The sequence below is a fragment of the Trematosphaeria pertusa genome, assembly GCF_010094035.1.
Source record: "Trematosphaeria pertusa strain CBS 122368 unplaced genomic scaffold BU26scaffold_6, whole genome shotgun sequence".
Taxonomy (NCBI): domain Eukaryota; kingdom Fungi; phylum Ascomycota; class Dothideomycetes; order Pleosporales; family Trematosphaeriaceae; genus Trematosphaeria; species Trematosphaeria pertusa.
Window position 1 is genome coordinate 2,340,670 of NW_022987217.1, and position 12,014 is coordinate 2,352,683.

Sequence of the window (12,014 nt, forward strand, 5' to 3'; positions counted from 1 at the left end):
AGCACCCGGGAGGCGATCAATCAGCATACCGCGCCTTCATTAGGGCATTTTTATTAGAGACTCATTCTCAACACCTTTTGCCCGCACCCACCGAGTCGGGCCTGGGCACCGATATGGGAGCTAGCTCGGAAGCAGCCACGTCGCCCAAACCGATAGTTTCAGAATCCTGCAGACTGTATGAGAACGCCTTCGTGCCAGCTCAACTCCTCCCAACACAACTCATCATAGTGCTCAGCTTTTCGTTGGTGAATTGCGAGTTATTTCGAGATATAGCGTTAGTCTCATGATGCGCCATGGGCGGCTCCTTCCGACATCTGTTCCGAGACTCGGTCCTGCTCGTCGCGCCAGTCCTCCAACATCCTACGACGCGCCGTGCTCCGTCTTCTCGACGACATCCACCTTCCTCCCGCTCGAGAGGCTGCCGCTCTCCAATGCGTTTGGCGCCGGGCCCTGTCCGCCTTGCCGCGCAAAACTGCCCCATCCTTCGTGCGCGGCCCAGCCCTCCTTCGCGACCCGGCGGCTCCTCTTTACGACATCACCTTCGTAGAACAGCCAGTCGATCTCCTCAAGCGTCAGGTTCGACGTCTCCGGGTAGCAAAAGTACTAGAACAGTGAGCAAAACCGTCTTCGATTACCACCGGCTAATTCGAAAACGTACCACCAGCGGCACGAACGCGAAGTTCAGCACCATGAAAATCAAATACCCTTTCCACTTCAAGTTATTCAGAAGCGTCGGCGTGATCATGACGACGAAGAAGTCTGCATCGCTGTCAGCCCATCATCCCACTGGATATGCTCTCGCTATCGGGACACCGACTCCAAATCCAGTTTGCAGAAATACCGACTGCAGTTCCCTTGGCGCGAACATGGAGCGGCAAGATCTCCGGGACGTACACCCACGGGATCTAGGCGGTGGCGGGCACGGGTTAGCAGACGTCCTATATCACTACAAATAAGGTAGGGAAACCGCAGATGGTACTCACGCAATTGGCTGTCGCGCCAAAAATAAGCATGTACTAGCCCTAACATTAGCGTCATGACGTCCCCAAAAAGTATTCCATGGGATACCCACGGTAAAGAAGAATGTAACCGAGGCCGAAGCCGTGGATTTTGCCAGGTCGCCTCCACGGGGCTGGAAACTCAGCAGAATGGCGATCAGCATCATGGAGAGGCCGAGGCCAAAGGATCCCCACATCATAGGCTTGCGTCTGCCGATGCGGTCGAGGAAGAATGTGGGGTAGAGCGAGCCGATGAAGAACCTGGGGCGAAGTCAGCGTGCAGTTTTCTCGCCGGTAGGTGTTCTGCCGGACGTACATGAGATTGATGACGCCGCCGAGCAGCAGAGACAAGTCACGCGAAAGGCCCACGTTCAGCTGTAGTACGGATGTAATGTAGTACACGACTAGGTTGATCCCGCCCATCTGATTCATAAACTGCATCCCATAGGCAAGTAGCACACGTCTCCCGGTCTGCACCTTGTCTTTCTTGAGCAGCTGGCTCCACTTGTACTCTCCATGCTCTTGCTCGACCTTCAAGGCTTCGAGGATCTCAGCATTCTCTTTCGCAATTTTGGGATCGTCGGGCGTTCCGTCGTAGACGTCGCACAGTATGGCGAGGGCCTCTTCGCTCCTGCCGTGCTTGTACAAGTAGCGCGGTGATTCGGGCAGGCCAAATACAAGGACGATAACGATCTTAACGTGGTCAGTACTCCTCTTCCTCCAGCACAAACAATACTCGAGAACTTACGAATGCGAAGACCATTTGGCAAGCAATCGGAAGCCTCCATGCGATGGAGCCAGTCGTGTAGCTCATCCCATAGTCGAACCAATATGCAATCTCAATGCCCACACCGACGAAGAGTGGCTCTGATGATACGAGTCGCCCGCGCTTTTTTGCCTCACACAATTCAGACTGATACATCGGAACAGTCGACGTCTCGATCCCGGTCCCAATCCCGGTGATGAATCGCGCAATCATAATATGCGGGACTGAGTACGCAGTCGTCTGCAGGATGGCTCCAACCTGTAAGCTGGTCAGCTCCTTGCCTTGGTGCGCTCCACAGCGATATTCAATCGTATGCCAAACACGCTCAATCTCCCCCCCTCCAGCTCCTCCTCCAGCTCCTCCTCCTTCCCAACCCCCTGAAAAAAAACAATACTCACGATAATCCACACCATAGCAATCCACATCGCCAGCCGTCTGCCCGTCCTCTCACAAAAGCAAAACGCCAGTATACACCCCGAAAAGCATCCCAAGTTATATATACTAACGATGATGCCCTCAAGCCCGGGACTCGGATGGCCGAAAGTATCCAGGAAATCCGCGTTGCCGACGATACCACTGAAGACGCCCTGGTCGTAGCCAAAGAGTACGAAGGCCAGCTGGCACGCGACGGTGATGGCGGCGCGCAGCTTGAAGCCGCGCCCGTACCAGTTGAAGTGGGGGGCTTTCATCATTGGGATGGGATGGGAGGAGGTTGGGTTGGTTACGGCGGAGGAGGCAGGGCAAGTAGGGCCGACCGACGAACGGGTTTGTGGTGAGGAGTGTAAGGGGAGGGGGTCGGAAAGAACTTCAAACGCTCATCAATAATCGGATCAACCAAGTTTCTATATCTATCCCCGTCGCCAAACTAGCCTCATTATTCCCACCCTTCTTCCCTCCTCCCTCGGCTATCACATCCCTCACCACTCCACTCCGGCACAATGACACAACGAGCGCCGCGTAGTTTTACCGCCTTCGCCATCCGCTAGCACCGCGACAACGCTGCGGATCCGGCCGTGAGCTGACCAGCGCATCGGAAATAATGGGGTTTCTGGGGATACAGTCCTTGTGTGGGGAACGCAAGTGTGGAGATCGGATGACGTCGATGGCTAATTGGCCACTTGAATGCTTAGTCATGCGCGGGCTTTACTGGATTGGGCAAGCCGGTGGAGAGTAAGGCTGGGATGTTGAGGTCATTGGCAATCGTCCGACTGGCAGGACCTGAACCCTGCCGAAAAGACGAGTCAGCGATGAAGCGAAACGGGCAATCAGAGGCACAATGCCTGGATTCGGGGGGTATTGTGCCGATCTGTGACGGCGAACTTTTATATGTAGGGTAGTAGGTAGGTCTATGCGTCAAAGCGAGAATCATGAGATAGAGAGTGCTCTGACAATTTGGTTCTGTTTTTGCAGCGGGATTGCAAGCTAGGAAGCGCGCATGCGCTTTTCCGCGAGGAATATGGAGACGCTGGTCGAAAGATACATGCGAACATGGACATAAACAGAGTAAACAGGAGTGCGGAGGCATATTTACCACGTGCCTTACAGTAGCAGCAAGACAACTAATTCTACTCTACATACACTCCCAAGCCCTACGCGCCCTAGAACCATCCACCCATCCATCCACCCCTCCCTCCCCTAAAGCTCCACAAACTCCCCCCTCCCCACCATCCCACTCTTCCACTCCCTCAAAAAACCCCCCACCCGCTCCGCCATACTCTCCACCGTATACCCAAAATACCCATAAACATACTTCCCCGGCAGCGAATGCCCAAACCCGCTCATACAAACCCCCGCATCCGCCCACCTCTCCCAACCCAGACTCACATACGGCTCTAGCACTACGGCGGGAATGCCCTCATTCCTTCTCAGCACCTCGCGCTGGTAGGCCAGCGGCTGCTGTCGGAAGAGTGCGTGGCTTGGGAAGGACAGGACTCTTGCTTTGATGGATTGCTGGGTGAGGGCTACGGCAACGTCGACGGCGAAGCTGAGTTCGGCGCCGACGCCGATGAGTGTCACGTCCGCGTCTTTTGCTTCTTGGAGAATGTATGCGCCGCGCGCAACGCCGGAGCGGCTCGTGAGGCCCATGAGCTGCGGGATGGCGTGCCTGCTTACGCTGATCATTGAGGGTCCGGCGGAGTGGGATAGGGCGGCTTGCCAGGCGCCGGCTGCTTCTTCGCTGTCGCCGGGGCGGATGTAGAGTATGTTCGGCATGGCGCGGTAAAGCGCTGCGAGCTCGACCGGCTGATGTGTGGGGCCGTCTTCCCCTGCGCCGATGGAGTCGTGCGTAGCTACGTGTATTACTTTGAGCTTCTGCAGGGCGCCCATACGCACAGCAGGCGCGGCGTACAGGTAGAACATGAAGAAGGAGGAAGTAATGGGGATAATGGTTTGAGGGGCGTAGGCAGCAAGCCCATTCGCTATAGCAGCCATAACGTGCTCTCTGATCCCAAAATGCACATATCGTCCCTTATAACTTCCCTTCTTTCCAGAGATTGGTTGCAAATCCGGCGGGTTGAAGATCTCATATCCCGGCCATGTTAAGTTCACCGAGGGCGTGAGATCCGCCGTGCCGACCATGAAACTAGGGACTTCGGCGAGGAGTTTTGACATCGCCAGATTGTTCGATTTACGAGTCGGTGTAGGGTCGGAGGGGAAGGAGGAAGGAATCATAGATTCCCAATCTGGCGGGAGTGCGCCATCCATACGGGCTTTGAAGGTTTCGGCGAGGTCTGGGTGGGCTGTTGTGTAGGCGGCGAGGAGGTCCTTCCATTCCTGAACGTAGTGGTCTCCGCGCTTAGGGAGACTAGCGTAGAAGTCCTGACTTTGTCCAGGATGTGGAACTTTCTATCGGTATCCCAGCCGTATGCTTTTTTCATCTCTTTGACGTTGTTTGCACCGAGCGGCACGCCGTGGGCGACGGCTTGACCAGCGACGGCGGATCCCACACCGATGATGGTGCGCACGTTGATGAAGAGGGGCTTCGTGCGATTTGGGTCTCGGCCTTTCTCGAGCGCGGCCACGATGGCTTCGACGTCGTTGACGCCGTCATGCACGTCTATCACGTTCCAGCCGCAGGCTTCCATCTTCTTGTTTACGTCTTCGGTGTTTGTGAGGTCGACGCTGCCGTCGCAGGTGATTTGGTTGTTATCGTAGATTATGGTGAGGCTGTTGAGTTTGAGATGGCCGGCGTAACTGAAGGCTTCGCAGCCGACGCCCTCTGCGGCTCGTTGGTCGGAGGACTATCAGAAATAATATGGGGGATGGAATGCGCACCTTGTAAACATGCATCACCGACAATGCACCAGGTTTGGTTACTGACGATGTCGTACCCAGGGCGATTAAATGTGGCAGCTAGATGCTTGGTAGCCATAGCTAGACCCACCGCATTCGCGATGCCCTGGCCTAAAGGTCCGGTTGTAAGCTCGATGCCTTCATGCTCGATTTCTGGGTGACCTGGGCAAAGACTATCAGGCCGCTCGGAGTGGTACGATAACAATTGCTCCCAAGTCATAGCCTCGTAGCCAGATAGGTAGAGGTTTGCGTATTGGAAGAGACATGCATGACCTGCACGGATACTTAGCCAAAGCTCCCTCGATAATCCGGGAAATGGAAGAGATACCATTTGATAAGAGGAACCGATCCCTATTAAACCAGTCAGGCTGATGCGGTGCATACCGCATAATGTATTTCCAAAGAGCAACACCAAGGGCGGCCATGCCGATGGCGGAGCCCGGATGGCCTATAAACCTATCAGTATACGGTGTGATCGAAGCGCTTCGAGACTTACCCATGCCAAACTGCTCACAAAGATCCGCAATTAGCAGTCGGAAGCTCTGGAGCACCAACTGCATATCCTCCTTGCTCGTCTGCGACGGGGCTGAGAGCTTCGATTCCTTCTGAAGCAGGCCATTGACGGTGGCCTCCCCATATGCGGTGGAACCATTACCTTCGGGCATTTTGTAAAACAAGAGTGATGCTGAGATATTGGAAACAAGAAAGCAATAGTTGGGTAGAAAATTGTATAAAGCGGCGAAGGCGGTCATAAATGTAAATAAATACATGGGCTCACCGACGTCAGTCTCAACTACGAAGCATTGAGAACCAGAAGGCTCGCCGGATTGCCCTTTTGGGATGACATCAACGTCTAGAGATTGAGGCGATGCGGGGATGCAGACGCAGGGTCTAGTCCGGAGATGGCGGGGTTCCCTCCGATCGTGCTAGGTGCCCTTCTCCACGTCTCCATGGGGTTCCAAAGTGCCGTGTGGCGGGCTTTCCTATTTTGTTAAAACATAGTCGCTCAGTACGTGACTGGTACACGCTGCATTGACAGAAACCGTGCGTCTGCTTCCCCCTTCCCGATCGTGGCTCAAAGGTGAAGGTGTAATTGTGACCATTTCGTACAGATGTACATATATACTGAGCCCAGGAAAGGCCGTGATATCATTTATCATAAAGATGTCGTAGGTGCTCGAATCTCTCTTGATATGCGCTCACCGATACGCCAAACGTAGGTATAACGAACCGACCCGAGCGCAATCTGGATATCTGTAAGAGCTCCCATAGTATGACTCCCCTCAAATGGCGCCTGGTTAACCAACATAAACGCCAGTACTGGCACCAGCACGCGAGATAACGACTGCATCCATACCTCTCTCACAAGTTTCCGATAACAACCATAAATCGAAGCTTGCCGTCTCCTTTCTTGCCCAGAAGTTGCTCCTCAACGCTTGTAGTCTCGTCGCTCCCTCCAGTAAGAGCGACCTCATCCAACATCAGTGTGCTGCTCTTCCAGCCCCAGCTCTGGCTGAAGTTGAACCGATCGGGAGCGCTCTCGTATATGCTTAGCATTCTGCCGCCCTTCGAAGGGCTGTAGATCTTGAAGTACGTCTTGATGGTCGGACGCGCATCAACATAGGGCGGAAGGGTCGACATTGAAGCCCGGGTCTTGCGCTTTGCCGTAAGGGACGGGTTCGGATATGCGCTTTCGGGCTCGTCGTCGTCATCGGACTCATCGGAGCGCTCCGAGGTAACATCGACAGTCGATGGGAAGAACGGTGAGTCGGCAGCCCCTTCACCGTCTGTAGGTGGAGAGGCGGCGAGGGACTGGAACTGAAACTGGGCGCTACCACGAATAGAGGGAAGCCGGGGGATAGTACCACTCCGGCGAGCGCTTAACGAACTACTCGAGAAGAGAGGATTCCGGGAGCCAGTCGAGACGAGTGTGGCATCCGGGTCACCACCACTACCGCTAGTATCGTCTTCATTGTTTTGATCATTCACAGGAGCACGGATGCTGCGCCGACGTTCTCGTCGTTCGCTGCGGAGGAGCATCTCCCGTTCTAGCTGACCAATCCGCTCGTCCACCGAACCAGCATTCTGCTGACTGAGACTGTTGCCATGCATGGTGTCTTCGGCCTCGCGCTCCTTGGCGCGATGCAGATAGACACCGAGCTGGACATTTTTTGCTGAGCGTACTTTCTGGATGTAGATGTTCCAGAGTGAACCGGCATAGGACACTGTGCGTGAATATACTCTCTTCTTCTCTTTCAGGAACCGTGGATTGGGGAACTCGGCCGAGAAGCGAAACGGGGGGAATTCGGTGTAGGCGATAGGTTTCGGCTGCCCTGCGTTGCTTCCTCCCGCGGAAATAGGTCGGACTGGATCTATGCGAGCATTCGGATTTGCAAAGGTCCCTGGAGATGAGGCAAAATCGGTAGCCCACTGGGCATCTTCAGGCTGCATTGTCGCGGAAAGGCGAGTCGCATGTCGTTGAAAGGAAGTGGAAGTCGTAACGACCGGGTCTGCGCCGTTCCCGAGCACGATGTTACAGTCTGAGCTGGGAATCCAGAACTTGCGAGGCCTCCCATTACCATCCCAGCTACCCGACTCCATGTCCAGATCCTCCTCTTCGGGCGTGTAGATGATGGCTTTCTGTTTGCCCTTTGATAGGGTCTGCCCTTCACTATTCGCACCTGCAATCGTGGTAGCCGGTTCCGGAGGTTGCTTGCACAGCCCTAACTCTTGAGCAGAGTCGGCCGCATTTAGCACTTTTTGGCGAAGAGCCAATTGCTGCCATAGGGCATTGGAGATGACCTTTTCGGGCATGACTGGGAGACCAAACACATCGCGCGCCTTCCTGATAAACTCCAGCTGTTCGTACTCCATATGAATGTAATGGATGCCCTCATCAAGCAGAACTAGTATACGCTCAATATCAGGATTCGTGTACAGAGCCAGCCACTCGCTGTGAGAATCTGAAGGGGCTTGGGGTACGGTCGCAGCATTCTGGCGATATACGCCATCGAAGCGAACGGCCATCAGAGAGAGGGAGTCCGGCGCCTTTGGCACGGGCTTCTGTCCGCGCTTCATCAGGCCAGCGTCAACAGCGGCTTGTCTAAGGCGACGGTCCAGGATGCGCTTAGAGAGCACCCATCGGTCCCACTCACTGAGCACGTAGAAGCCATCTGAGGCAACGAGCTCGCGGATAACGTCGCCCGGCATGCCGTCCCAGTACTTCAAGGGCATTTCCCAGCCGTTGCGACTGAGCATCGCCTTGGCAGACTCCAGTATGCGGTCCCCAGAGCGGCCATAGTAGTTGGATGTGACAAGGCGAATCAAGGGCGCCAACAAGTCGGGCGTCATTTGTCGTAGGATACACTCGATACTTCCATCGATCAAGTCCTGCATCTCCAGCCAGCAGCCCGTGGCAAACAGACCGATTGCCTCAGCATCGCACTCGTTCGATATGTCGACGCCATACAGCTTCTTGATGGCCAGCTCGAATGCGGCTTGCGTTATGCTGCTGTCGATATCCTCCGGGTATAGATTCACCTCCTTCGACTGGCTCTCAATCCACGGCTCTGACAGGGCGCTGGTGAAGAACGGGGCGCGATCGAGGATCAAGCGGTGCAGGTGGTACCTCTGGCTGAAGGCAGTGACGGTGATGTCCGAATGCCGCCCTTCGAGCAGACCGCGGGTGTACAGGTGGTCGGGCAGGGATATGGACTCGTTCGAAGCTGGGGTCGGTCAGCACAAGGGTACGCTAAGCTGCGGGCATTCGTCTTGAGTACCTCGTACGTAGAGCGGCCCGCTCGCATGGTTGTATGACGGCGTGCGAGAGTTGGGCATGGTGGCATCGCCGGCGAACAAACGACTGAGGGTTGTGAGAGTGGTGTATTCGCGGCCTCGGCTGCTTCTCTTGCTGTCCAGCGGAGTCGTAGGGTCGTCGGCATCCTTCTGGGCGCTCGGTATTTGAGGGCTGAACTGCACGATGGGCTGCTCGTCCGAGACCTTCATTCTCGCGTTGCGCTTCAGGCTGGCGACGCTGGCGAGGGTGGCTAGCGGGCGTGAGGAGTTGGAACTGGGTGAGCTGCCCACACGGACGGGGGAGGCGTCTGCTATGCGGTCGCTCGAGTCTTCAGGCAGCACGGCGGGCACGCCTGGGGAGAACAGACTGACGTGGGCAGCACTGCTGGAGCCCACGCCGGCTGCAGCCTCATCCGCATTCAGGGTCCACGCCGCGTTGTGACCAGACTCGCCAGCGTGCGAAGACGACGCATGACGGCGATTGCTGTCCTCGTGCTCGTCGGCGGCGGCGCGGTGCGGCGGGCTCATCGTCTGCAGCGAAAACGGGGCAGCATGAGGTTCTCCGTGTGATGCGTGTCGGCGTTGAGCTAGCGGCGGGGTACCAGAGTTGATCTCTCACAGGACGCGACAAAGGACGGCGAAAAGCAGAAAAAGAAGGGTATCAGGGAAAGAGAGCAAGGCAAACACGCCAACGAGGAGTGCGGCGGGCGGGCGTCATTGCGTGGCCCTGCTGAGGGCTGATCTTCGCAGATGACGGCCGTGTGATACGTGCGGGAGTCCGTCGGCGTGTTTGGGGTCCGGGGTCCGTCGCTCCTTCCGCGCTTGTCGGCTGCCACCGCTCGAACCTGCCGTCTTCGGCCAAGCCTCGCGCCAGTAGCCGCGCCTCGTTCCACCGAAAAGTCGCCCGGCAGCTCCTCTCAAACTCCTCAAACTCCTCAACCATCGCGCGCCGTGATGGCCTCCATCTTCCAGGCATTCCCACAGCTGCGGACCGCTGCGCCGCGACTCACCCGCCGTCTTTTCGTGTGCCGGCCGTGCCTCAATTCGCCCATCCGCGCCGCCAGTCCTGCTCGATCGTCCGCCCCCCGTCCCTCCGTCCTGCAATCGGTGAGATGGAAATCGACCCAGCCTCTGCGGAGTAGCGCGACTGCCTCGGCGACAAATGTGGAAGGCTCGATGCTAGCGGAGGCCGCTGCGAAGAGCGGAGGCAAGTCCAGCAGCTGGCCAAACACAAGCTCCAAAGGAATCGCGTACTGGCTTCTAGGGAGCGCAGCCAGCGTCTTTGGCATTGTGATATTCGGAGGCTTAACAAGACTAACAGAGTCTGGGTATGCCACTACAGACTCAAAACTAAGTCAATTGCTCACACTTTCAGCCTGAGCATCACCGAGTGGCGCCCCGTCACCGGCTCGCTCCCGCCCATGAACCAGGAAGAGTGGGAGCGCGAGTTCACCAAATACAAAGCCTCCCCGGAGTTCGCCCAGCTCAACTCGAGCATGACGCTTCCCGAGTTCAAGCAGATCTACTGGATGGAGTGGACACACCGCCTGTGGGGCAGAGTGATTGGCGTCACCTTCCTCCTCCCGACCGTCTACTTCATCGCCCGGCGCAGAGTGACCCCCTCAATGGCATGGAAACTTACTGGCATATGCGGCATGATCGGATTCCAGGGCTTCATCGGCTGGTGGATGGTTGCAAGCGGCTTGAAGGACGACCTCTTCGCGCCCGGGAGCCATCCTCGCGTCAGCCAATACCGCTTGACTGCCCATCTCGGGGCTGCGTTTGCCGTCTACTGCTCCATGCTACTCACGGGCCTTGGTATCCTCAAGGAGCACCGCATGCTTGCTGATCCTGCCAAAGCCGCTGAAAAGATCAGCGCCCTCAAACATCCTGCTCTGCGTATCTTCCGAGGCTCCGTCGCCGCTCTTGCCGTCCTTGTTTTCACCACTGCCATGTCCGGAGCCCTGGTCGCAGGCCTGGATGCCGGCCTCATCTACAACGAATTCCCGTACATGGGGATTGGCCTTACCCCGCCCAAGAAGGAGCTGTTCGATCCCTTCTACAGCCACGTGCCAGACCAGTCCGATTTGTGGTGGCGTAACATGCTCGAGAACCCTTCGCTAGTGCAGCTTGACCACCGTATCCTCGCTACCACCACATTCACCGCTGTCTTGGCCTTCTTTGCCTACACCCGCTTCTCTGGTGCTGTCCGCAACAAGATCCCCCGAGACGCTAAGAAGGGTGTCATGGGCATGGTCCATCTGGTCTGGATGCAAGCCGCGCTCGGTATCAGCACTCTGATCTACATGGTTCCCACTTGGCTGGCTGCCGCACATCAAGCTGGAGCTCTTGCGCTTCTCACCGGTGCCGTGGTTCTCTACAGCAGGATATCGATGCCTCGCCGGGCCATCATGCGCCAGATCCTCAAAACCCACGCCCCGCGGAGTCCCACTACGCCACCTCTACGAACGCGAATCGAGTCTGCGAACGCTGAGCAGAAGAAGTTGTAATAGTGCAACTGTATGAGTTAGATCATTGCCCTCACACGGCACATGTACAAATTATCGCGGTTTGGCGTCCATCCGAACAATTGTATAATATATGTAGGTCTATCATGGCTCCATCTTGGAATCGGAAAGTTCTTCTCAATTCCATTTCCCTCGCCCAATATCATAGTTCATGTCTCTCACTACCACTACACTTTCGCATCACAAAGTTCCATCTTTCCCCAATACCCATCATCCACAGCACCCAGAGACATAACATCCCCGAGGCCATGAACCCATTGCGCATCTTCGGCGCAAAAATCTGCCTGCTCGACATCGCTTCGACACTTGCCAAAGCCTGATTGATCCTCCTCTTACGATGGAAACCTACACTCACTCCTGTTCAATGTTGCCGTCTGTCTAGCTTGGGAGAGCAAATGGCCGCTCGAAATCCGTTGCCCTTTTCTTCCTGTTGTTGTGGTGTTTGAGCTGCACTTTTCTTTTCTTTCTTTTGAGGGTTTTCAAATTCTTTATAGTGTTTTTTGTCGTTTCTATTTTTTTTTCTTTCGATGGTTTTGTAAATTTCGTTGTGGCCTTGACGATGGGCTGTGGGCAGCATAAGTCGAGCCGGGGTCGCGCTCCTTGTGGGCTTCCTTGGCAGTCGCGATATGTTGGTGT

The 12,014-nt window shown here is 55.9% G+C and overlaps 4 protein-coding genes across 4 annotated transcripts; 1 reads left to right on the plus strand and 3 right to left on the minus strand.

Annotated features, from left to right (window-relative positions):
* Nucleotides 1–143: 143 nt before the first annotated feature.
* On the minus strand, nucleotides 144–2,809 carry BU26DRAFT_518813 (putative Myo-inositol transporter 1). The gene is made up of 8 exons (XM_033828900.1): nucleotides 2,163–2,809; nucleotides 1,747–2,022; nucleotides 1,315–1,691; nucleotides 1,073–1,259; nucleotides 984–1,016; nucleotides 818–905; nucleotides 659–759; nucleotides 144–603 (listed from the first exon to the last, which is right to left on the minus strand). Exons 1-8 carry the CDS (start codon nucleotides 2,454–2,456, stop codon nucleotides 361–363), a joined length of 1,599 nt encoding a protein of 532 aa, XP_033685446.1. The 5' UTR covers nucleotides 2,457–2,809; the 3' UTR covers nucleotides 144–360.
* Nucleotides 2,810–3,399: 590 nt separating this feature from the next.
* Nucleotides 3,400–5,615, minus strand: BU26DRAFT_540195 (uncharacterized protein; the record flags this gene model as incomplete). Its single annotated transcript, XM_033831538.1, has 5 exons — nucleotides 3,400–4,567; nucleotides 4,606–4,981; nucleotides 5,038–5,328; nucleotides 5,384–5,503; nucleotides 5,552–5,615. The coding sequence occupies 5 exons, from the start codon at nucleotides 5,613–5,615 to the stop codon at nucleotides 3,400–3,402; spliced, it is 2,019 nt and encodes a 672-aa protein (XP_033685447.1).
* Nucleotides 5,616–6,116: 501 nt separating this feature from the next.
* BU26DRAFT_518814 (uncharacterized protein) lies at nucleotides 6,117–9,602 on the minus strand. The gene is made up of 2 exons (XM_033828901.1): nucleotides 8,835–9,602; nucleotides 6,117–8,780 (listed from the first exon to the last, which is right to left on the minus strand). The coding sequence occupies exons 1-2, from the start codon at nucleotides 9,376–9,378 to the stop codon at nucleotides 6,418–6,420; spliced, it is 2,907 nt and encodes a 968-aa protein (XP_033685448.1). The 5' UTR covers nucleotides 9,379–9,602; the 3' UTR covers nucleotides 6,117–6,417.
* A 179-nt stretch (nucleotides 9,603–9,781) lies between these two features.
* BU26DRAFT_483457 (electron transfer protein 1, mitochondrial precursor) lies at nucleotides 9,782–11,526 on the plus strand. Its single transcript, XM_033825812.1, has 2 exons — nucleotides 9,782–10,178; nucleotides 10,226–11,526. The coding sequence occupies exons 1-2, from the start codon at nucleotides 9,805–9,807 to the stop codon at nucleotides 11,358–11,360; spliced, it is 1,509 nt and encodes a 502-aa protein (XP_033685449.1). The 5' UTR covers nucleotides 9,782–9,804; the 3' UTR covers nucleotides 11,361–11,526.
* Nucleotides 11,527–12,014: the final 488 nt, after the last annotated feature.